Below are 25998 nucleotides of genomic sequence, written 5' to 3' on the forward strand. Positions count from 1 at the left end.
GCCTGGAGGCAGCCCAAAAAAGTTGGTTTCTATTAAAGTATCAATACTTTTGAAATGTTGAGAAAATTGTAAAAACCTTTTAAACAGAGCCTTTTGGACCGCAGAAAAATTGGCAGTTCAGCCTTTGTTCATCTTTGAGTATAAGCATGTCGGCACTGGCAGTTGACAGGCGGGTACACTTATGCGTGATGATTCCCCCACCTGCACTAAACACCCTCTCTGACAAGACGCTAGTGGCAAGGCAGGCCAGCACCTCCAGGGCATACAGCGCAAGTTTGTGCCACCTGTCCAGTGGTAACACAGTCCTGCTGGGGAGCCATAAAGCTGGCAAAGGCCTTGGAGAATGCTGCCTGATCTCCTGCTCCTTCCCTGCTACTTGGCCCTCTGAACTTCGTCTTTTGCCACTATCGCTGTAAGATGGGAACTTTAGCATCACTTTTTCCACCAGGGCCCTGTGGTATTGCATCACTCTCGCACCCCTTTCCTCTTCAGGAATGAGAGTGGAAAGGTTCTCCTTATACCGTGGGTCGAGAAGGGTGTACACCCAGTAATCCGTGTTGGCCGAAATGCGTCTAACACAAGGTTCACGGGAAAGGCAGCCTAACATGTGTGCCAGAGTACCAGTACGCAACACATCGCTGTCTTGACTAGGAAGATGACTTTCAGGATCCTCCTCCTCCTCCTTCTTCTCTACAGCCCATACACGCTGAACAGATGAAAGGGAAGCAGCATGGGTACCCTCTGCAGTGTGCCCAGCTGTCTCCTCCTCCTCCTCCTCCTCCTCCCCCTCCCCCTCCTCCTCCTCCTCCTCCTCCAAAAAGCGCTGAGATATAGACCTGAGGGTGGTCTGGCTATCAAGTGACATACTGTCATCCCCGTCTCCTGTTCCAACTGCAAAGAGTCGGCCTTTATGCTTTGCAGCGAACTTCTCAGCAGGCAAAGCAGCGGGATGGTAACACTAATGAGTGTCGCATCACGCTCACCATTTGGGTAGACTCCTCAAAGTTTCCAAGGACCTGGCAGATATCTGCCATCCATGCCCACTCCTCAGTAAAGAATTGGTGAGGCTGACTACTACTCCGCCGCCCGTGTTGCAGCTGGTATTCCACTATTGCTCTGCGCTGCTCGTACAGCCTGGTACGTGCAGCGTAGAATTTCAGCGTGTGGGCACGTCACACAGTAGTCAGTGCTCTGGCAGCTGAAACTGACGTTGTAGGGTCCTCAGGGTGGCAGCATCCGTGGTGGACTTGCGGAAATGTGCGCAAACGCGGCACACCTTGCCGAGCAAGTCAGACAAGTGGGGGTAGTTTTTCAGAAACCGCTGAGCCACCAGATTGAAGACGTGGGCCAGGCATGGCACGTGTTTGAGGCTGCCGAGCTGCAGAGCTGCCACCAGGTTACGGCTGTTGTCACACGACCATGCCCGGTTGGACTCTCAGCGGCGAAAGCCAGAGGTCGATCTGCTCTGTCAGACCCTGCAGCAGCTCGGGGGCCATGTGCCTCTTGTCACCTAAGCTGATTAGTTTCAGCACGGCTTGCTGACGCTTGCCCACCGCTGTGCTGCCACGCGCTACGGACTGCTGGCGACGTGCTCACACTTCGTAATTGAGAGGTGGAGGTGGCAGAGGAGGAGGAGGGGGGGGGGGGGGGTTGGAGAAGGTGGCATAATACGCCGCAGATACCAGCACCGAGGTATGACCCACTATTCTTGGTGTGGGTAGCACGTGAGTGGTCCCAGGCTCTGACACGGTCCTAGCCTCCACCAAGTTCACCAAATGTGCCGTCAGGGAGGTATATTGGCCCTGCCTGCTGGTACTTGTCTATGTGTCCGTGGTTAAGTGGACCTTCCCAGTAACCACATTGGTAAGGCCACGATTTATGTTGCGGGAGACGTGCTGGTGTAGGCGGCACACCGGGAAAAATAGTGGCGACTGTGGACCGAGTAGCGCGGGACCGCCACCGCCATTATGTTTTTGAAAGCCTCAGTTTCCACAAGCTTGTACAGCAGCATCTCCAGGCTGATTCATTTGGCACTGTGCGCGTTTAAAGGCCTGTGCATGCAGGTGGGTGGCAGCGTATTTGCACTTTTGCTCCAACACTTGTGTTAGCGACAGCTGAACGCTACGCTGAGAGACATTGCTGGATGGAGTGGAGGATGGTGGAGGTGAGGGTGTAGGTGCAGGCTGGGAGGCGCTCGTGCCTGTGTCCTGAGAGGGGGATTGGATCTGTGTAGCAGGTTAGGGCACAGGGGATGAGGCAGTGGTGTGACCCGGAGGTGGTGAATGGCCTTCGTCCCACCTTGTGGGGTGCTTGGCCATCATATGCCTGCGTATGCTGGTGGTGGTGAGGCTGGTAGTGGTGGCTCCCCAGCTGATCTTGGTGCGACACTGGTTACACACCTCTGTTCGTCGGTCGTCCGCGCTCTCCCTAAAAAACATCCACACCTTTGAACACCTAGCCCTCTACATGGAGGCTTGCCGCAAGGAGGTGTTTTGGGAAACTGTTGGGGGATTCTTCGCTCTGGCCCTGCCTCTACCCCTGGCTACTCCACTGCCTCTTACAACCTGTCCTGCTGCTGCACTTGCATCCCACTCTGAAACCCTTTCCTTAGTAGGCTTAGCAAACCAGGTGGAGTCAGTCACCTCATCGTCCAGCTGCTCTTCCTCCGAATCCTCTGTGCGCCCCTCCCTTAGACTTCCTGCCCTTACTACTACCTCACTGACAGACAACTGTGTCTCATCATCCTCATCCACAAAAAGCTCCTAAGACAGTTGCCGGAAGTCCCTAGCCTTATCATCTGGATTCTGGGAACTTTCCAAAAGTTGGGCATTGGTCACGACAAACTCCTCAGGTGAGAGAGGAACTGGTTTTTTTTTCCCCACTCATGGCAGGGACCCGAGAACAGTTCCTGGGAATCTGCCTGCTCAGAATATGTCATTTTCATGGAGTGAGGAGGCTGGGAGGAAGGAGGAGCAGCGAGAGAATTCAGAGTTGCAGTCCCTAGGCCGAGAGTAGTGGACTGCGTAGAAGACTGGGTGGTCGATACATTGCTGGACGCGTTTTCTGCCATCCACGACAGGACCTGCTCGCACTGCTCTGTTTATAATAAAGGTCTACCACGCGGACCCGTAAATTGTGATATGAAGCTGGGGAGACCAGAAACTTGCCTCTCTCCTGGTCTCGCAGCAGTCGGCTGTGATTCACCACGCCCAGGACCTCGGCTCTGCCCACACCCCCACTTGGACGTCCCTGTTCTCGACCCTTACCCCTACTCCTTATCATGGCGGATTAAGAATAGAGCAGGGCCCAAATAAATTACCCTACTGAACAGCACTCACAACTGTGGCTTAATCCACTGCACACAGAGACTTGTAGATAGTGGAGGCTCTATGCTGTGACTTGAAAAAATTAACCCGCTGTCTTGCGCTGATACCTAGGGGTAATTTATCGCTTGCAGAGACTTGTAGATAATAAAGGCTGTATGGAGTGGGAGAAGACTCTAAAGCCAGTGGATAGTGCTGGTAACTGCGGCTATCTCAACTCCACCAAGGAAAGGGTATTGTAAGATGCTCTGCACAGCGGCAGAGCTGAAATACTTTGCAGTGGCCCAGGAAATATTACAGTACTGTTTAGCGGTGAGACTTCTGTCTAATGCACTGCAGACGTAGAACAATATAACTGAAGTCGTTTGCAGTAGGCTAGGAAATGTTAAAGTGCAGTTTCATGGTGAGAGCTGGTTGTACGGCACTGCAGGCTGAGAACACTATTACTGAAAGGCTGGGAACAGGCGTAGATGCGTAATACAAAAATTGATGCACTACTGCTCCCAGCCAGCCACAACTATAATGCACGCGGTCAGATTTAGCCCTAAGAAGGAGCGTTGGGTTTCTTGTACTGTCCCTAAACTCTGCATAATACACTGCAGACTGAGAACGCTATAGCTGAAATGGCCTGCACAGCCCGAGATGCTTAAAAAAAATAGTTGCACTACTGCTCCCAGCCAGCCACAACAGTAATGCACACTATGAAGAGTAGCCCTAAGAAGGACCATTGGCGTTCTTGAAGACAGGATCCTACGCTAACACTATCCCTGTATAAGCAGCAGAACTTTCCCTAACCTCTGCCAGCATACGTCTGAGGCGAGCTGCGGGCGGGACCAGTTTAAGTACTCGGCGGTCATCTGATCGGCCCAGCCACTCACTACTGTGGGGTGGGAGAGGGCTGGCCTGTCACAGCAGGAAGTGGTAATGCCTTCCCCGCATGTCTATTGGCTAGAAAATGGCGCTAAACATGCGGGGAGGGAAATGCAATTGACTCGAGTACCGCATGGTGTTCGTCTTGAGTAATGAGCATCTCGAGTACCCTAATACTCGAAGGAGCATCAAGCTCAGACAAGTGTGCTCGCTCATCTCCAATAGAGATTGAATGGTGTGGCAGTCAAACATGTACAGCGCTGCTCCATTCAATTCAATTAGGCTTACTAAAATAGTTGTGTACGAGTGCTCGACTATCTCCATCAGTCCCACTGAAGAGGAGTGGAACTGTGCCACGCGTGCATGACAGCGGCTCCATTCTATGTGCTCCTCATTGCAGAGAATGTAGAGATATAGCAGTGAGATATAAAGGGACGCAGGACGCCTGTTCACACCCCACCTATCAGACGTTTATCAAACCTGATTTTGGTACAACCTCTTTAATCTGCTGTACTTTAACATATTTTATACAGAATGTTTGTTTATTCTTTTTTCTATTTATTCCTTTCTTAGGCCAGTGTCCATGACATTGTACTAATGTCATTTCTGATGATAACAGCTGCACTAAACGTAACCCTTCCATCGTCTATTACAATTAGTCTTTTGTATGGCCAAATAAGACTGAAAAAACTAGGCATCTTCTGCATCAGTCCTCAAAGGATCAATTTAGCTGGACAGCTAAATCTTATATGTTTCGATAAAGTAAGTTTCATTACTTTTATGAAAAACTGAGCACACTGATGGCATTACAAGGGGCAAAATGAATATAGCAAATAACATTATAGTAACATAGCGGCATACAGTAGTATGTTAGGCTGAAAAAGACATACCCCACAGGTACAAAGGCAGGCAACTAAGGTAATAAACTGAATGGGTGGACTACAATACCTGGAGAGGTTATCAAAATTGGGATTATTTAATTTAGGGGATAATACAAAGATCTCTCCCATCTGTTTATACCCAGGACTGCGACTGTAACAAGGGGGCATCTTCTACGTCTAGAGGGAAGAAAGTTTCTACACAGTCATAGAAGGGGGTTCTTTACTGTAAGCAATGATACTATAGAACTCTTTGCTTGATGTGGGGATGGTGAACTCACTGGGTCTGGATACCGATCTTGAGTGCAACAATATTACATCTTATAGTCATCGATTACTTTAGAAGGATTATTGATCCAGAGATTATTCTGAATGCCAGATTTTGAAGCCAAGAAGTATTTTTGCCCTTAAATGAGAAAAATTGGCTTTAACCTCATGTTTTTTTTTACCTTCCTCTGGACCAACTTTGGGGGGTAAAAGGCTGAACTGGATGGGCATATGTGTTGTTTTTCAGCCTTACATACAATGTTACTGTGTAAATCCACATTATAAAATGTATTGTTCTATCTCTACATAGACTGGCACTTTAACAGAAGACATCTTGGATTTGTATGGTGTTCTTCCTTGTGAAAAAAGCTGGTAAGTTTTTGAGAGTAAAGTAATTGTAAAGTTTGTGCCTGCCATGGACAATAAAAGCGCAATTGGTGGCAAGGCAATGATTGGCAAAATAGTTCATTCCAGAACATTCCATTGTTATTTTTTTTAAAATCTATAAATAGGACCTTCTTTCCTCAATGGGGTCTTAGGGAACCCCCTACTCTGAATATCTTTGACCTCACCCCTGGTGTCTGCTGGCCTTGGTTCAAGTTATTGTAATACAAAAGCAATGTTAACTACTTTTTTAAGCCTCCCACATATTTTCTTCTATTGTGGAAAATTGGAAATTTAGGTTTATATTATAAGATTTGTAGTTCAATAATGTTATATGCACCAACATATATTTTTAGTTTTCAGGATATGATACTTTTCACTTCTTCTAATACTCTATGCTGGTCCCCATTACTTCAAGCAATGGCAAGTTGCCACTCACTTATCAGACTGGATGGACAATTACAGGGAGATCCAATGGACTTGAAGATGTTTGATGGTACAGATTGGGTAAGTTACATCTTAAAAACTATTTTTATGTTGACCTTTCAAAAGGTTATAATAACATTATGCTATGACATATGCCTATTTATTTTACTTATTCTTTAAGTTATCTGGATAGTTACAGCAGTGACATATTCCTGTCATTAGTGCAGATCAATATGGCGATGATTTTCTAATAAAAATCCTGAGCAGTTATAGAATATTTCATGTATAATAGTGCAAAACAGACCCTGCGTTGTACAGTATATCATACTAACTTTCAACAAAATGTAAGGGTGGTTGCACAATACAGTATAGTTGGTCATACAACATCGTTAACCAGAATTAACTGGATATGACTTATCTTTTTCCCACTTTTAAAGGTTATGGACACTTTTTCTAACATTTCTTGTAGGCCAAATGCACCTAAAATAAAATGGAGCAACTTTACAAATAGCTTTTTTTGGATTCACAGATTATAAGAAAAACTACATAACTCATTGGTTACAGACTGCAAGCAAACTCTGTGTTCTGATCCTGCAGTTAGGTGCTACTTGTTTCAATCCAAAGTACCTTTGTTCTCAGTAGCTGTTTGTTAGCAGGTTGAGGAGCAGATAGGAGAGCTACCATAAAACAATAGGTTTGCTATTTGCAAAGATGCTTTCATTTTTATTTTAGATGTATTAGAGCAAATTGTTTGCAAAACTGTACAAAACCTGTGAGGCCTTAGTCAGACGGGCGTTTTTAGCCGCGATTTGCGCATGCGCATGCGTCTGGCGATTTTATAAAACCATTGCTTTGCAATGGTATCAGACACATGAGTGCTTTTTATGCACTCGTCCGATAAATTATAGAACAGAAATCGCAGATCGCACCTATCTGCGATCTGCGATTCCTGTTCTCTTCTCTATATGCGCTCAATGGGGCCGGCGGCAGCAGCGCCGACCCCATTGAGAACATATAGAAGACAAATCATTCTTCTCTGCCACAGCTGTAACAGCTGTGACAGAGAAGAACGATGTTTGCCCATTGAATTCAAAGGAGCCGGCAATACAGCCGCTCCATTGAAAGCAATGGGCTGCCGGCGTGCGCGGGGTGAATTGTCAGGAAGGGCTTAAATATATAAGCCCTTCCCTGCAATTCATCCTAAAATGTGTTAAAATAAAAACAAATTGTATACTCACCTTTCCGCTGCAGCCGGAGTCCAGCCGCGGCCGCTGTCAGTTCTCCTGAACTGCTTCTCGGCACTATTCAGCCGGCGGGGCTTTAAAATCCCCGCCTGCTGAATGATCTGCCTCTGATTGGTCACAGCCCTGACCAATCTGAGGCAGGTTTCACTCACACACCCATTCATGAATTCATGAATGGGTGAGTGACTGCTGCCTCTCAGCGCTGAGCCAATCAGGGGCAGGTCTGACTCACATCCATTCATGAATTCATGAATGGGTGTGAGTGAGACATGCCTCTGATTGGCTCAGCGCTGAGCCAATCAGGGGGCAGGTCTGACTCACACCCCCTTCACACCCACTGCAGGACGGCCGCGCGGAGCTCCGGCTGCCGGGAGAAGGTGAGTATATATATATTTTTTATTTTTACACATTTTAGGATGAATTGCAGGGAAGGGCTTACATATTTAAGCCCTTCCCGACAATTCATCCCGGGCTCGCCCGCAGCGCATTGCTTTAAATGGAGCCGTCCCTATTGCCGTCTCCATTGAATGCAATGCGCTGGACAGCTCCGGCCCGTTTCTAATGAAACGCGGCTAGGAGCAGATTTTCGGGCGATTTGCGGGCGATTTGCGCGCACCGGTCACGCGATTTGCGGATGCGCATCCGTCATGTGATCCGCAAATCGCGTGAAAAAACGCCCGTGTGACTAAGGCCTAAGTCCACATGTATAGGGGGGTTCAGAATGAACATTCAAAAGACTGACATTTAGCTAATCAAATTAAATATACATGACTCATATTACAAATCAAGCAGTGCAGTGGAGAAATCCTATGGTGGGAGTCGGTGTAGTCACAGAAGTAGATGTAAAAAAATCCAGAATTTAGGTAGGAGCTTTATGTCATCACAGTTTTTAAAATAAACCCAGAAATAAAAGATCTCCTGTGTCACTTAAGGGGTATTCCGGGCACAGACTAACATTTTAAAATTGTATGTACATCACAATAAGTCATTTTGTGATTGTTCTCTGCAAGAAAAACCAAGTAATCTTGTAGATATGATACGTGTGGCGCATATTGTAAGCTCTTGCTCACAAACTGAAAGTTGCAAGTTCAAACCCCATAATGGTTCAGGTAGCCGGCTCAAGGTTGACCCAGCCTTCCATCCTTCCAAGGTCGGTAAAATGAGCACCCAGCTTGGTGGGGGTAATAAATAAAAATTACCTGAAAGCATTGTGTAATAAGTTGGTGCTATACAAATAACAAGATATGATACATTTTAATAGCTAACAAAAATACATGATGTTACAGTGAGCTTTTAGGCATACTTTTAGGGTTCTTCCTCAGGCAATAGAGCTAAAGATATTTGCATACACACATACATATAAAAAGGCACAGACATGGTGTGATTAATTTGCACTTAAAACAATGCCAGAACAGGATGAGTGGAGGAGTAAACACTTAGTCCACTGATTTGCGATGTGAAAGTTTTATGGTCCCTAAATTGGTGTTAGGGGATCACCAGGCCTGTGTGTTATCTTTGCTATAGACTTCTCATAATTGGCAGTCACACATTAATAGGTAATAGGTTCACTGTACCTGGTCTAGCTACTGCTATCAATTTGACAAAAACCTGAAAAATATCTCTACTTCTTCTGAAATCTTGTCTGTATTTGCTACTTCCTCCCCTGTCTATAGCCCCCAACATCCTGTTAAAGGAGAGCATGATGGAAGGATATGAGCAGAAGCACTGTGTTGTATTGCTCATCTGTAGTTCAGAGTTCTTTCGGTTTCAGCAGGCTTTCTCTGGCACTCCGTATGAGAGGAAGGTTGGAGCTAGTAAGTTGTAGGACCTGTGAGCTGGGGGCGGAGCTACAGTGCTGGCCGGTAAACAAGCGCTATGCATGCTGGGAGTTGTAGGTAACAGTCTGTTAATGCGTTTACTGTTTAATAATTTGCAAGCTCCTGTCAGTTTATAAAATTGTTTGTGAGGGTCCAATGGACATTTGTATCATATTTAGAGATGAGTGAGCGTACTCGCTAAGGCAAATTACTCAAGCAAGTATTGCCAATTTCGAGTACATGCCCGCTCGTCTCAAAATATTCAGGGGCCGATAGGGGGAGAGCGGGGAGGAACGGGGGGGGGGGGAGATCTCTCTCTCCTAACCCCATGCTCACTCCCACAACTCACCGCTCACCCCTGGCGACCCCCGAATCTTTTGAGACAAGCAGGCATTTACTCGAAAATGGCAATACTCGCTCGACTAATTTGCCTTAGCGAGTATGCTCGCTCATCTCTAATCATAATGCATGTTGCTGCTTGCAGGGTGGCATAAAAAGCTTAGCAGATCAACTGATAACTCTGAAGCCACTTACAGAATGGCTGCATGAAAAAATTTTAGGCTTGTATACTGTTTTCACCAGAATCTAAATTTGCTATTTGGAACAGGAACTTGAAGATTATACAACACAAATCAAAGAAGATGGTCCATTAAATAGCTGCACAATGGTAAAGCCTGGACCCAGTGCTGCAAAGGCAAGTCCACTGTATTTTGCTATTGCTAGCATAGGTGCAGAAGGTGGCTCTAATCTATTCGTTTGTGCAGCAGTTGATATTCACTTCGAATGTATCATAGTAACATGCTAATGCATCTACTGTATAGCAAACGATTTACATAATAACTAACTAGACCCATATTATGCTTATATTCATAGCGTCAACAATAGTTCTTGATTACATTGCAAGATGATCGGCCAAATAATAGTAAATAATATTAACCACCCTGCAATTCTTCCATGATGTAACCAACATGGGAGAACTACCGATGGACGGCCATAGCCTAAAATTACTTAATTTTGTCTACATATCAAACCGGCATTGAGAAAATATTAAATATATTTTAATACAATGTTTTTTCACAAAAAAGTTAACAGAAAACATTTCTGTATTTTTGCGACATTTAATGCACTACTAGCTGAGATACCCGTTTTCGCCCGAGTTAATTTGGTACTGATGTTTATCTGGTGTTCACACAGAAAATCTTATGAAGTCGTGGTAACTTTTAGAGATACCGGAAAAACATATGTTCACCATTTTGCATAGTTCTCTGCATTGCCCAGTAAACACCACGGGGAGGTAACCATGCGATGCTTCCTTTATGTAAAATGACATCAGGAAGTGAGAGAATTAGATTCCGTACGTAAAATTTGGACGCTAATTCTTTTGCGCATAGAATTGAATAATCGAGTTGGGACCCATTAACTTTTCCTATTTATGAAATAATCAATGCGCGTGCCAAATTTTAAGTTTCTATGACATTGGGAAGTGAGAGATTTAGATTCTGTACGCAAAATTTCGACGACAATTCTTTTGCGCTAGAATTGAATAGTCGAGTTGGGACCCAATTACTTTTCCTATTTTGGAGATAATCTATGCTTATGGCAAATTTCATGTTTCTACGACATCGGGAAGTTGGAGAACTTTTGGCGAGTCAGTCAGTCAGTGAGTCAGTCAGTGAATGAGTCAGTGAGGGCTTTCGTCTTTATATATATATATATATATATAGACTAGCTGATATACCCGGCTTCGCCCGAGTTAATTTGGTACTGGTGTTTATCTGGTGTTCACACGGAAAATCTAATGAAGTCGTGGTTACTTTAGAGATACTGAGGAAAAACATATGTTCACCATTTTGTATAGTTCTCTGCGTTACCCAGGAAACACCACGTGGAGGCAACCATGCGACGTTTCCTTTATATAAAATGACATCCGGAAGTGAGAGAATTAGATTACGTACATAAAATTTGGACACTAATTCTTTTGCGCTTAGAATTGAATAATCGAGTTTGGACCCATTAAATTTTCATATTTATGACACAATCAATGCTCGTGCCAAATTTTATGTTTCTATGACATTGGGAAGTGAGAGATTTAGATTATGTACGTAAAATTTGGACGCTAATTCTTTTGCGCATAGAATTGAATAATGGAGTTGGGACCCATTAGCTTTTCCTGTTTATAACATAATCAATGCTCGTGCCAAATTTCCCGTTTCTATGACACCGGAAAGTGAGAAAATTACATTCCGCACGTAAAATTTGGACACTAATTCTTTTGCGCATAGAATTGAATAATCGAGTTGGGACCCATTAGCTTTTCCTATTTATGACAGAAACGGAAAATTTGGCACGAGCATTGATTATGTCATAAATAGTAAAAGCTAATTGGTCCCAACTCCATTATTCAATTCTATGCACAAAAGAATTAGCGTCCAAATTTTACGTACTGAATCTATTTTTCTCACATTAATCACTAATTCTTCTAAATGTACAAAGTAGGCACCAGTGGAAGGAATCCTTATTCTGCACCAGTTCCCCTTCGCCTCCAGTTTACAACGCATGTCTGTGATTACCCGGGTTATTGGAGAGAGTAACATGACACTGTTCATGAAGGGGGCACCTGAAATGGTTGTTCGCTTTTGCAAACCAGAAACAGGTAACTATAAAACTAATAAAGCAGGGCTAGAATCATGAAAATTCTGTATATACTGTGCACCTATTCTGTTGAACTTTAATATATGGGGGCTTATTTACTAATTCTGTCTAAGGGAGCCTTCATACTGACGAGAAAATCTAGCGAGATTTGTGTGTTGCTAGACCCACATATCTTGCACAAATATAAACCCCATTTTTTTAATGGGTTCATTCACATTAGCGATGTTTTCCTGAAAAAAATCGCAGCATGTCTTTTTTTTTTTGCAATATTGTCCACTGTTTTCATTTGAGGCGATAGCAGCAGCATCAGCCCTATTGAAAGCACATGATAACACCTTGCATTCATGTGGCTTTTTATATGGTGGCAAGCGCAATATCAGGTCATGAATCATAGCCCGATATCGCCCTATCCAGTATGAAGAAGCCCTTAAAGTTAAACTTTGCAAAATTAGACTAAGGGGGACTACCCACTAGCGTTTTTTTTCTGCTGTGAATTTGCTCCTATTTTTTCTTCCAATTCTCAATCGGACTTCCTAATATTAAAACCATGACGCAACGCGACGCATCGCGATGCAACGCAACTTTGCGTTTTTAACATTAGAAAGTCCCATTGACAATTGGAAGAAAAAATAGGAGCAAATTCGCAGCAGAAAAAAAACACTAGTGGGTAGTCACACATGCAGCGCCTTTCCTTTCTTCCAAAAGCTGGCCAGCTTCCAGAGATGGAACTGTTCAGCCACCGGGATTTTCCCTACCTGTTTCCCAAATGGAGCAGCAAATCGGAAACCCTACAGCCGGTGTGAAAGCACCTTAAAATGCTCTAGATTTATCATAGCCTTCCTCTGGATCAACAAGGAAGTTGAACAGGCTGAACTAGATGGCCATTGTCTTCATTCGGCCTTACATACTATGTTACTATAGTACCTCTGCTGAATGATAAATCGATCAAATTTTAATAGCTCTAACACGTGCGTATGCTAACGTGTACTATACTCACAGGGTTTAGTGTGCTTCAATTGTGCCTCTCACCCGCAATGCGAGAAATGCGTGCGCAAAAGAGATCGCTTCATGCATCTTGGCGCTTGTAATTATACACATACACGCCAAGATAGTACATGGGGATTGTCACCATGCAGCAAGCACGCAAGAAAGAATGGTGACATTTCTTATTTTCCCATTGTTCCCCAGCAAAAAAATAATAAAAGTTATTCAATACACTTTACGCACCCAAGATTATTTTTTATAAAAACTAGAACCTATCCCTCAACACCCTGGTCTTCTACATAATCTACTTGTTCATACTAGTGAATATGGCAAGTCACAGGGACGCAGAATCTGGGGTTTTGGTTCGCAGAGCTCTATGAGCCCTTTCAATTTCATTGTGGGAGTACATAGGAATACCCAGGAGCACATGGAAGATACCCATTAAAGTGGAAAAGTGGTCAGGGAGACCCCTAACTTGAATATTGTTGTTAGCAGCCAGAATTGGGGAGGAGGGAGAGGGCAGCTGCAAAAGGTCTAACTGTAATAGCTGCTACTTGTTTGGGGATGTAGTGGTCGATTGGCGATGATGCTATGAATGTCTACTAAAGAGGAGTTTGATTTAGAGGAAATGTCCTTTGCAGATGAAAACTTTGCTATCGAAAAGGCGGCCTTCATCTCATGTGAGGGTTTACTCAAAGATTTCTTTGTAATGTCTTCTTCCCTCCAGAGTGAAGTAAGTGATCCTTTTGAAAGGGGTTGTGGATTTGTTGGGGGAGGCTGTAAGGTTGAAATTCCACATTTGGGAACTCTGAAATGGTGTCTGTCCTTAAATGCTGAAGGGAGGGGGACTATCAGTCTACTGCAGGAAGCTGGGCCTGTTTACCTGCCGAGGCCTGCTATTTAGAGCTAGAGGCAACTTCATCTAAGCAGTTTACAGAAGAGGCTCCTCTATGCAAATCTGCCATTACTTCTCTTTCAGCATGTGAATAGTGGGATGGAGAGCAAGTGCTGAGGAACTAGAGCGGCATCCATTTCTTTCAGGCAGAATGGATGTCCGGGCTAGGAGCACAGATGGCACCGACTCCCTGTGCCAGGAATCACCAGGTAACAGGTTTTCAGTGTTAGAATGGTCTTGGAATAGTGCCAAAATTGGCTGAGGAGCTGTTAGGTGCCTCTGTAAGCTCCTGGGATGCTTTTTCTGGTGCAGTTGATCCCTCCGTTTGGCTGAGGCCTCACACTAAGGACTTCCTTTCTCCAGCACACCAAGCCATACCCCTTGGGCAGCTTTTTTTGTCTGTATTTGGAATGAATATTTATGGTTGAATCACACAAAGTAAAATAATGTATGTAAAGTCTGTCAAGGGTTTTAAGAAATCTAAAAAAATGTAGGTTCCTTCCTAAAGTCATTGAACTGCTGTCAACCAGTAGAGTATTTTACTACAGTCTTCATGGCTACAAATAATTTTGATGTTGAATATTTTTTTTCATTTCCTAAAAGTCCCAAACAGCTTCTGCAAAGAACTTGATTACTACACAGTACAAGGCTTCCGAGTAATTGGGCTAGCATATCGGTCACTGCAAGAAAAAGGTCTACCAAAGTTTTCTGACATTGACAGGTAACAACAATTGTTGAATTTAGATATCTTTTTAGTTATTTACAAGCTAAAATGAATTTAGATCTCTTTGGGGCAACTAGGAATTAATCTATTTTGATATATGGTATTTCCTGACAAACTAAGTAATAAGAAAAATTACTTTGTAAGGCTGGATAACCTTATACAAAGTGTTAAAATTAGTACTAGTATTACCATGTGTTCTTCTCACCTCTTTCTGATGCTCCTTTGTGGCATATATGTAGCAGTTACATAATTGTTATTTTCATCCTTGGTGGTTTGGGGCACTCTCACACAACCCACTTTTTACAGCGTTTACCATGGCGTTTCAAGCACCATGCTAAATGCTGTAAAATGCTCTCATTGATTTGAATGGAGCCTTGCAGACTAGCATTTGGATTTTCTAGCATTGTCTGCTCTACTTTCGTGCATTTTAGCACTTTTTAATGCAGCCCATCACTCATAACAGTGATAGGCTGCATTCAAATGCTGTAGAATGCATTTGAAAATGTTGTGCAAAATCTGTTTCAAACACTTTATTTTTGTGAATGCATGCGTGAGAGTAGCCTTATTTGTAGTGAAAAATTAACTCTATGCGTGTTATAATGGAAATCATCCATTAATCATTAACCCCTTAGTGACGGCCCCATTGCCTTTTTACGTCCTCACTAAGTGGGCTTTAATCCTAGAGGATGTATAAACATACATTCTCTTTGGATTAATGCCCTCTTAGCTTAGGATGTGACAGCTCCATGCTGTCGGTGCCCGCAGGTAGCTGACAAGATGGAGCTGTCATCCTGTGCAGCAGGCAGTCCCCTCCGGCAATGCGATCGGCGCTATCCAATGGATAGCGCTGATCACAATAAAGTGAAAAAAAGTTTTTAAATAGTTACATATTCAGCTGCCCTGATGGATCAGATCCATCAGGGCAGCTAAAAGTACTCACCCACCTTGTTGGAGGTGTCCCGCGGTGCACTGGTCCTCCGGGACCCGTCGTTGCTCTTCTGCGCATGCGCACCACAGGTATGCCCTCACGCGCATGCGCAGAAGGCCGGCAGCCCCGGCACATTCAAAATCTCCTGGCTCCCGGCTCCTGAACGTAGCCGGGAACCAGGAGATGTCACTGGGGACCGCGGTGACCGGTCTCCGGGCCCGCGATCGGCGCTATCCAGTGGATAGCGGCAATCGCGAAAAAGTAAAAAAAAGTTAAAGTGCAAGTTGCACCTCCCCTCATGGATCCAATCCATGAGGGGAGGTGAAAATACTCACCTTGGGTCCTCCACGATGTCCTGGTCTTCCGGGACCCAAGGTCCCCCTCTGCGCATGCACGCCCGATGTCAATCATCGGGCACGTGCACAGAGGGTCTCGAGCCCCGGAAAAATTCAAAATCCCTCTGCTCCTGGCTGCCATGTGTAGCCAGGAGCAGAGGGATGTCACTGGAGAGATGATCCCTGTTATCCCATGGTTAACAGTGATCATTTAAAGTAAAAAAAAAAAGAGTGTAAAAAAAGTTTTAAAGAAAGTTAAAAAAGCTTACATTTCACCTCCCACCACAGATCATATCCATGAGGGAGGATGAAAAGACATACCTAAGGCTCCTGGATTTATCCGCGGACCTCACCCCAGCTTCTGCGCACGCGGCCGTCGCCAAAGTGGCAGACGCATGTGCAAAAGCCATGGATTGCCAGAGTAATTTAAAATCTCCCTGCTCCTGGCTACAAAAACAGAGCCTGGAGAATCCACGGGGGTGGGGGGTACATTGAGCAGTTCCTGATCACATGTTCGCCGTTATCCAATGGATAATGGCGATCACGTAAAAGTAAAAAAAGGTGAAGCTTCATCTCTCCTCACCGATGCGATCGGTGGGAGTTGATGAAACTTTTTACAGGTGGCCTCCGTACTTGCACCCTGACGCGATCTTCCTCCCTGAAATTTCCAAGATTCTGCATATGCGACCACCGGCAAAACCCATGCACAGGTGGGGAGCCCAGGAAATTTCAAATCTCCTTGCTCCCAGCGACCAATGGTCGCCAAGAGCCTGGAGCAGTGACCTTGTTGAGCGGTCGCCGGTGATAAAAAAGGTAGCGATCTACCTTAGGCCAGTCTCACATGACCGGATAGGAATTAAGGATTCCGTGTGTGTCTGATCGGCGGTAAAACGCAGATCAATCGCATTGGATTACACAATTCTACTCACATTAGTGAATCGGAATTGCGTAATCCACTCGCAGAAAAGAGAGCGCAGCAGGTTCTATTTTAATGCGGATATACGCAAAATAGAGCACATTGTGCTCCATGGTCATGGATATACCCGCAGCACATACGCTGCAGGTACCTGTGTCATCGCTAAGCGACGGTGCTGGAAATACAAAGAAAAAAAAAAAGTGTACTGCGCATGACTGCCTGTGTGAGTAGGCAGTTATGTGCAGTACATTACGCGGCCGTATGCAGGGTTACAACCAGGCTCACAGTTGGGATCCGTGGATTCCACATATGGCCGTGTGAGCTCAGCATTATTCAGATCGCTACCTGTAATACATAATTTACAAGAAGCCCTGGGAACGCTCGCCTTCATGCAGTTCCCGGAGCAGCTTGTTGAGCGCCTTCTGTGTGTGACCACCGCACCTAGGCAAGCTTGCGAAGACTCACAGAGCGCCACTTTTTACACCCCATCCCTGCCGCTGAGGTCACGAAATACCCCCCAAAAAGCATGAGAGGAGGGGGTTTTATTGCCCCATGTACCCATCCCAACCAGCCTTCATAATTACCCCTGTCTTCGGAAATGCCACACAGTTCACATTACTTAGATTACTTTTATCTAAGATCTGGGGAACGCCAAAAAAGGACGCAGAGGGGGGGGGGAGGAATTTTTTTTTAACGTGTCAATTTTTATTCCGTACAAGTGAGCAATGAGGCCTGGAATTTATTCAGTTGTGCCCTGAAATCCAACAGGTGTTCCCTCCATTACAGGCCTTGCCATCTGTCCTATAAGTAGATTAGGGCCACAACAGGAATGTTTCTGAACACGGGACAAATGGGGGGATCCATTTTGGGGTGAATGTCTTCATTTCTATGTACACCGTACAAAAAAAAAATTTTTAAATTGACAAAATTACCAAAAAAATGAAAATCGTAATTTTTTTCCTTCTGCTTTGCTTAGATTCATTCAAATACTGTGGGGTCAAAATACGCAGTACACCCCTAGATGAATTTGTTAAGGGGTCTAGTTTTTAAAATAGGGTCATTTGTGGGGGTTCTTTATCGTTTTGGACGCTCAATGGCTCTACAAGTGGGCAATGGGGCCTGGAATTTATTCCGTTGTACCCTGAAATCCAACGGTGCTCCTTCTGTTATAGGCCTAGCCATGTGTCCTTTAAGTAGATTAGGGCCACAAGAGGTATGGTTCTGAACACGGGACAAACAGGGGTATCCATTTTGGGGTGAACGTCTTCATTTATATGTGTGTGCTATACAAAAAAAGCTGTTTTTAAAATGACAGAATTGCCAAATAACGAAAATCACAATTTTTCCTTTTGCTTTGCTTGAATTAATTCAAAAACTGTGGCGTCAAAATGGGCAATACACCCCTAGATAAATTTGTTAAGGGGTCTAGTTTTCAAAATGGGGTCACGTGTGGGGGTTCTCTATGGTTTTGGATGCTCAAGAGCTCTACAAGTGTGCTATGGGGCATAAAGGGCCCTCAAGCAAAATTTATGTTCTGAAAGACACTGACTACCTCTTTCGTTTTGGGCCCTGTTGTGTATCCAGACATAAGATTAGGGCCACAATGGGTATATTTCTGAACACGGGAGAAACAGGGGTATCCATTTTGGGGTGTCAATCCTCATTTTTATGTGCACTATGGGGGAAGGGGGCGGCGGGGGAGAGAGATCTCTCTCACTCTCCCCTCCGCTCCTTCCCGCTCCCCTCCCCCTTTCCGAGCCTGCTTGGACGAGAATGCAGTTACACCAGAAGAGCGATGCTCGCTTGAGTAACTGCCTTATCCGAGCGCGCTCGTCCATCTCTAATAATGACTCTAAAGAAAACAGCGTCACTGCTTCATTAATGAAAGCCTTTTTATATTAAAAGGGAAGTAGTGGAGATTGACCTCATGTTTTTGGGCTTATTGGTCCTGGAAAATCGACTTAAACCAGAAACCAATTCAGCACTACAGGAACTCATAGAAGCCAATATCAGGGTTGTAATGGTAACAGGTATGTTTTGCTACTTGTCTTTTATTTATTATTCATTTAAAAAACTAGATTTTAAGAAAAATTCCCTACCTCTGTGCTATTAAATCCTCATGCATGTTATCCAGTGTGAAGCCTTTCCCTTTACACCACAGCTATCTGTGCTGTGGATCAATTCTTCTTCCTAAGGCTGCTCTCAGACAGGCACTTTTTACTGTGATTACTGTGTCGTTTTGATGTCAATGAAGCCTTGCAGACATGCGTTCAAAAGTGCCATCCAGTGCCATGATTTTCGAGTGTCTGCTGTGTTTTTAGCCGTTTAGTGCACCTCATGACCCTTCACAATAATGGAGTTCGCTGAAGGATGCTGTTGGCCACAGAAGTCTGCAGCCAAAAACAAAAGTAAAATTGCATTGCTTTGCCGTGTCCATGTGTGAAAGTGGCCTACGTCCCAAACAGGAGGTAACGATCATTGTCTGCCTTGTTGCATATACAGGGGGACTGCAAACTGGTCCTGATCACTGTATTTATAAGTCTGTTAGCTCTCATTGCACTCTATATAATCTAGATAATCTTTCAAATGACTGAAAGATTTAAAGATTTTGGAATCTATTTGCATAAAGTGGTAATGGCCATTAACACTTTATCATCTTAAATTGCATGTAAAGGGGCCTCGAGGAGCTATTTCCAGAGCCCAGTGTGTAATTAATTACCTGCCCAGCTGTGCGCATAGCATGCGGCTGATGGCAGATTACAATATCATCTGCTGACTCCCATGGAGATAACGGCGTGTGGTCTATTGAGACATAAATGTGTTTGCTTTACCTCTCAGTAGATGAAAAATGGATTTTAAGTTTACCTTAAAATCATCGTTCAAACAAAGTGCACAATTTATATGTAACGTTCGGTCATTTTCAGTTGTTTGAACAAATTTTGAGCGATAATCGTTATGTATAAATAGGTCTTTCTGTATGCAGCAATCAGGAGCTCTAACCCTACATAGATGAAAGTCAGGTAATTGCATTAAGCCACAATGTGATGGCAGTGCATGAACACACAACGGAAGGGCTATTTTACCCTTTATTGCAGCCTTAAACTTTATTCCTACAAGCGTATATTGGCTGCCGTTTTTCTAGGCGGCCGATATACGCTACCACCAATGCATTGGATTCCAAAGCATCAGATCACAAATATGCGTATTCCTGCAGCATGAAAGTGCCGTCCGGCCAATATAGCGGCATGCACTTTTATGACGGGCAGGAAACATAGTCCTGGAACTATCTTTCCCGTCCGGAATACGGCCCTTACCATAGACTCCTATAGGAGCCAATGACAGCTGGCGGAGAAGGTAGGGGGTAGGGAGTTTAGCAGCATAACTGCTAAACTCCCTCCCCTTTCTCTCCTCCTCTCTGCCCATTGCTGGCTGTTTGCAATGGAGGGAGGCAAGGCTAGTTGCTAAGCTCCCACCCTGCCCCACCCTCTCCCTTTGCTGGCTGCTGACAATGGGCAGGGAGGGGGAGCTCCTGCCTCGTCCCGCCTCCTCCCATTGCAGAGAGCCGGTGAGGGGGAGGGAAGGGAAGACACCTTAGCAGAGCTAAACTGTTTCCCCCCACCCAATGTCAGTGCAGGCTTGATGTATACGTCCCTGGTTTGGGTCGCCTGAACGGGCGCACAAACGTTAGATTTGTGCGCCCATTTAGGTTTTTTAACAGCACCGATGGGCGCATGTAAAAACGCTTACAGCTGTGTGAATAAGCCCTTATCCGTATCATTGAGCTATTATATACAAATTACTACAAGTATACATAGAGGTAAATAATCACCCCTCTTGTTATAACAACATAAACACATACCTCAGCATTTATGCACATTTAATATCTGCTAACATTGAACAACTGTTTGTACTAATCACATAAAAGTGCAAGGTTCTTAGCATATATTTTGATCAAAACATGTGGGCCCATGATCCATGTCCAGGCAAAACTTATTTGATGGCTTTCTAGCTCTAAGAACACTTTTCTTTAGGCAAAAAAGCCTCAAAATGAATGCTGGAAAGCTGGCTATATACACTCACTGAATTACCTTGGACAGATGGATGAAAAGAGTGCGAGACAAAAGTGAGGACAGTCACTTCATCTTATACTGCCTCTCATGCCTTATTGTTTTTCTAGGCGATAACCTTCAGACAGCTGTCACTGTTGGTAAAAAATCAGGGATGATTCCTTCTAACACTAGCATAATTATGTTGGAAGCCTGTGAACCTGAGAAAGATGTACCTGCTTCAGTTACTTGGAAATCTTTCACTGAAAGTCAAACAAATGGAAACTACTCAGAGGCTAAAGTATGTAATATTTTTTAAAATCTATACAGTACTGTGCACAAGTTTTTGGCAGGTGTGGAAAAAATGCTGCCGAGTAAGAATGCTTTTCCAAATAGAAGTGTTGATAATTTATTTTTGTCAATTAACAAATGCAAAATGAATTCACAAAAGAGAAATCTAAATCAAATTAATATATAGCCTGCCTCTGCCATCAAAACAGCATCAATTTTTTTAGATACATTTATACAAAGTCAGGTGTATGATTAACTAATTATACCAACATGTGATAATAATCATTTTAATATGTAGTTTGAAACACAGTTATTAACTGAAATGGAAATGGCTGTATAGGAGGCTTAAAACTGGGAAACAGTCAAACTGTGCTACAAAGGTGAGATTGTGGAAGACCGTTTCATGACACAGATCATACATCATGGCAAGACTGAGCACAGCAACAAGGCACAGGATAGTTATACTGCATCAGCAAGTTCTCTCCTAGGCAGAGATGGCAAAGCAGACTGGAGTTTCAAGATGTACTGTTCAAACCCTATTGAAGAAGCACTATATTCTGTGTAAAGAAGAACAAGCAGTCCTGAAAGTAAAGATATGACCCCCACAGAGCCCCAATCTCAACATCATCCAGTCTGTCTGGGATTACACGAAGAGACCGAAGGATTTGAGCAAGCCAATACCCACAGAAGATCTGTGGTTAGTTCTCCAAGATGTTTGGAACAACCTTCCAGCTGAGATCCTTCAAGAACTGTATGTGTACCTAGAAGAATTGATGCTGTTTTAAAGGCAAAGCATGGTCACAGCAATTATTGATTTGATTTTAGATTTCTCTTTTGTTAATTCTCATTGCATTTTGTTGAGTGACAAAAATAAACTATTAATACTTCTGTTTTTGAAAGCATTCATTTTTTCCATGCCTGCCTAAAACCTTTGCACAGAACAATATACTATATTCTTGAAAAATAGTAGTTCCAAAGGAAATGTTAATTAGAATTCGTTGGAGAAGAAGACCTTGTTAATGATCTCTCATACTTTTCATTATTGCACTTGAATGTCAGTCCAGTGATCAAGAAAATATGGCCATTACCAGATTCTGCAGTTGTCAGAATTTCACTGTAATAATATAATTAAATGCATTAGAACACAATATGTACTTATCCTATAAAGATTGGAATACTAAGCAGAATGACCAAAACTGCTGGCATGTACCACCTGAAACAAATAAAAAAATAAATTAAAAAAAAATAATAATAATATATATATATATGTGTGTGTGTGTTGGGTGTTGGGTGTTGGGTGTTGGGTGTTAAATGACCAAACTATTATCCCAAAGCACATGCCTACAGAAATCTCATTAGAAGTCATTTGAATTCCTAGCTAAATACCTGCTAGGATGCATGAATACTAGATCTTCCAGGCATCTGATGTAGAGTAACCAGTCAACTCATACATAACAGCTCTGTTGCTCCATCATTTAAAAAAGTGCGTTCTGTATTTGCAAAAATGTCTTGCAGAAGTTTTTTAATCAAGACAACACCAGCTGAATGCAGAAAAGCCACACATTAAATTTAGCTACTAGCAGTATTAACTTAGAATGAGGCTCCAACACCAAGCAGTGATGCAAAATAAAGCGTATTACAATTTACTCTTTGTATGTTAGCAACACAAATGTATTAAACATGTAAATAACTGCATATTCATAATCTACTTTTTCTTTTTTTTTTTCTTTTGAAGTCACAAATTAATACTGGTGAAGGATGGATCAATATCCCCACAACTTTGGGAAACTTTCATTTTGCAATGACTGGAAAGTCCTATGAAGTTTTAAGTCAATATTTTTCCAATTTGCTACCTAAAGTAAGTGTGAAATTATAGTTTTATGACAACATTTACTTGAATATTGCACCATTCTTTTGATGAATAGAAGATAAACTACTTAGCAAAAAGTTCAGAAGATGCGACTCTTCATGAAGTAGAGCAATGTACTATTAACTTCTAATGAATTGATCAAATCTAGTTGGAAAAGGCGGAGGAGGTATCTGAGATAATCTTGACTACAGTTTAACTAGAAGTGAGTCTTTCTCCTAACATGTACTGTAGTTTTTTTTTTTTCTTTTTATTGTCTCATACCACTTTTATTTTGAACTAGCATACCCGTCGCGCGTTGCTGCGAAGACAGACATACATACATACTTCGTTTTTATATATCTAGATGACGGCAGCAGCGACCACTGAGGTTTTGTAGGCCGCTGCTTCCCCCTTGCAGGCTGAATAAAATAGCCGTTGTGTGGAACATCCAATTTATCCGGCTGCTGTGGCTTCTTGGGAAGATAGCCTAGTACATGTTTGCCCACTTCCAACTCCAATGGAGACTGACTGTAAATGGCTGGCGTGCTCTAGTATTTATGGTTTCAAGCTGTACGTGTCATTGCATACAGTCTATCTATCTATCTATCTATCTATCTATCTATCTATCTATCTATCTATCTATCTATCTATCTATCTATCAGGGTTATTGCATACAGTCTATCTATCTATCTATGACATCAGGAAATGAGAGAATTAGATTTTGTAGGCCGCTGCTTCCCCCTTGCGGGCTGAATAAAATAGCCGTTGGGTGGAACATACAATTTATCCGGCTGCTGTGGCTTCTTAGGAAGATATCCTAGTACTTGTTTACCCACTTCCAACTCCAATGGTAATTGGCTGGCGTGCTCTAGTGGTTCCAAGCTGTACGTGTCATAATAGAGCCTTAATGACATCACAATGCAGCTTTATAGAACATGTTGGACGCTAATTCTTTTGCGCATAGAATTGAATAATCGAGTTGGGACCCATTAGCGTTTCCTATTTATGACATATTCAATGCCCATGCCAAATTTCAAGTTTCTATGTGAGAAAATTACATTCCGTACGTAAAATTTGGAGGCTAATTCTTTTGCGCATAGAATCTCGAATAATCGAGTTGGGACCCATTAGCGTTTCCTATTTATGACATATTCAATGCTCGTGCCAAATTTCAAGTTTCTATGTGAGAAAATTACATTCCGTACGTAAAATTTGGACGCCAATTCTTTTGCACCTAGAATTGAATAATCGAGTTGGGACTGATTAGCTTTTCCTATTTATGACATATTCAATGCTCGTGCCAAATTTCAAGTTTCTATTACATCGCGAAGCGAGAAAATTCGGTTCCGTACGTAAAATTTGGACGCTAATTCTTTTGCGCATAGAATTAGTATATGAGGAGGAGGTCGTCTTGTGTAATATATTAGTATATGAGGAGGCGGTGCGGTCGTCTGTGTAATATATTAGTATATGAGGAGGAGGTCGTCTGTTTAATATATTAATATATGAGCAGGAGGTCTCACAATGCAGCTTTATAGAACACTAGCGTACCCGTCGCGCGTTGCTGCGAAGACAGACATACATACATACATTCGTTTTTATATATCTAGATGACGGCAGCAGCGACCACTGAGGTTTTGTAGGCCGCTGCTTCCCCCTTGCAGGCTGAATAAAATAGCCGTTGGGTGGAACATCCAATTTATCCGGCTGCTGTGGCTTCTTGGGAAGATAGCCTAGTACATGTTTGCCCACTTCCAACTCCAATGGAGACTGACTGTAAATGGCTGGCGTGCTCTAGTATTTATGGTTTCAAGCTGTACGTGTCATTGCATACAGTCTATCTATCTATCTATCTATCTATCTATCTATCTAGGTTATTGCATACAGTCTATCTATCTATCTATCTATGACATCCGGAAATGAGAGAATTAGATTCCGTACATAAAATTTGAACGCTAATTCTTTGGCGCTTTGAATTGAATAATCGAGTTGGGACCCATTAACTTTTCCTATTTATGACATAATCAATGCTCGTGCCAAATTTCAAGTTTCTATGACATTGGGAAGTGAGAGAATTAAATTCCGTACATAAAATTTGGACGCTAATTCTTTTGCGCTTAGAATTGAATAATCGAGTTGGGATGAGACATAAGGCTTTGCCCATAAGCATTCCCCAACCTCCAAGAACTGAACCTACCTACCTGAATGAGATTTTGTAGGCCGCTGCTTCCCCCTTGCGGGCTGAATAAAATAGCCGTTGGGTGGAACATACAATTTATCCGGCTGCTGTGGCTTCTTAGGAAGATATCCTAGTACTTGTTTACCCACTTCCAACTCCAATGGTAATTGGCTGGCGTGCTCTAGTGGTTCCAAGCTGTACGTGTCATAATACAGCCTTAATGACATCACAATGCAGCTTTATAGAACATGTTGGGGCATGTTCAAGGGCGTCCGATGTTGATGACATCAGTGATGACATCACAATAGCAGGTGGCTTACTTACTCGATCTACGTGGGGGGGGGGGGCGTAACTTTCGACGACGCTCGCGCGCCATTTATCGTAGGATATTTGTACTATGCCTATAATCTTCCCAGGAGTGTACTTAACAACTTCCCAAAGTTTCATGGCGATCGGATGAATGGTGTAGTAGCGCATAAAGGACAAACAGACACGCACGCACGCACGCACGCACGCAGACACGCACGCAGACAGACATACATTCAATTTTATATATATAGATGTTGGGGCATGTTCAAGGGCGTCCGATGTTGATGACATCAGTGATGACATCACAATAGCAGGTGGCTTACTTATTCGATCTACGTGGGGGGGGGGGGGCGTAACTTTCGACGCTCGCGCGCGCGCCATTTATCGTAGGATATTTGTACTATGCCTATAATCTTCCCAGGAGTGTACTCAACAACTTCCCAAAGTTTCATGGCGATCGGATGAATGGTGTAGTAGCGCATAAAGGACAAACACGCACGCACGCACGCACGCAGACAGACATACATTCAATTTTATATATATAGACTAGCATACCCGTCGCGCGTTGCTGCGAAGACAGACATACATACATACTTCGTTTTTATATATCTAGATGACGGCAGCAGCGACCACTGAGGTTTTGTAGGCCGCTGCTTCCCCCTTGCAGGCTGAATAAAATAG

At 43.4% G+C, this 25998-nt stretch overlaps 1 protein-coding gene across 1 annotated transcript in view; it reads left to right on the plus strand.

The window, feature by feature from the left end:
• LOC136630232 (probable cation-transporting ATPase 13A4) overlaps positions 1-25998 on the plus strand; it is a 201618-nt gene that overhangs the window by 131097 nt on the left and 44523 nt on the right. The window contains exons 12-20 of the mRNA XM_066605486.1: positions 4767-4955; positions 5649-5710; positions 6079-6229; positions 9817-9903; positions 11706-11862; positions 14344-14461; positions 18549-18673; positions 20821-20990; positions 22716-22838. Of these exons, the coding sequence (XP_066461583.1) occupies positions 4767-4955; positions 5649-5710; positions 6079-6229; positions 9817-9903; positions 11706-11862; positions 14344-14461; positions 18549-18673; positions 20821-20990; positions 22716-22838 (1182 nt within the window). The remainder of the gene's footprint in view (positions 1-4766; positions 4956-5648; positions 5711-6078; positions 6230-9816; positions 9904-11705; positions 11863-14343; positions 14462-18548; positions 18674-20820; positions 20991-22715; positions 22839-25998) is intronic.

The sequence above is a fragment of the Eleutherodactylus coqui genome, chromosome 1 (genome assembly GCF_035609145.1).
Source record: "Eleutherodactylus coqui strain aEleCoq1 chromosome 1, aEleCoq1.hap1, whole genome shotgun sequence".
Lineage (NCBI taxonomy): Eukaryota > Metazoa > Chordata > Amphibia > Anura > Eleutherodactylidae > Eleutherodactylus > Eleutherodactylus coqui.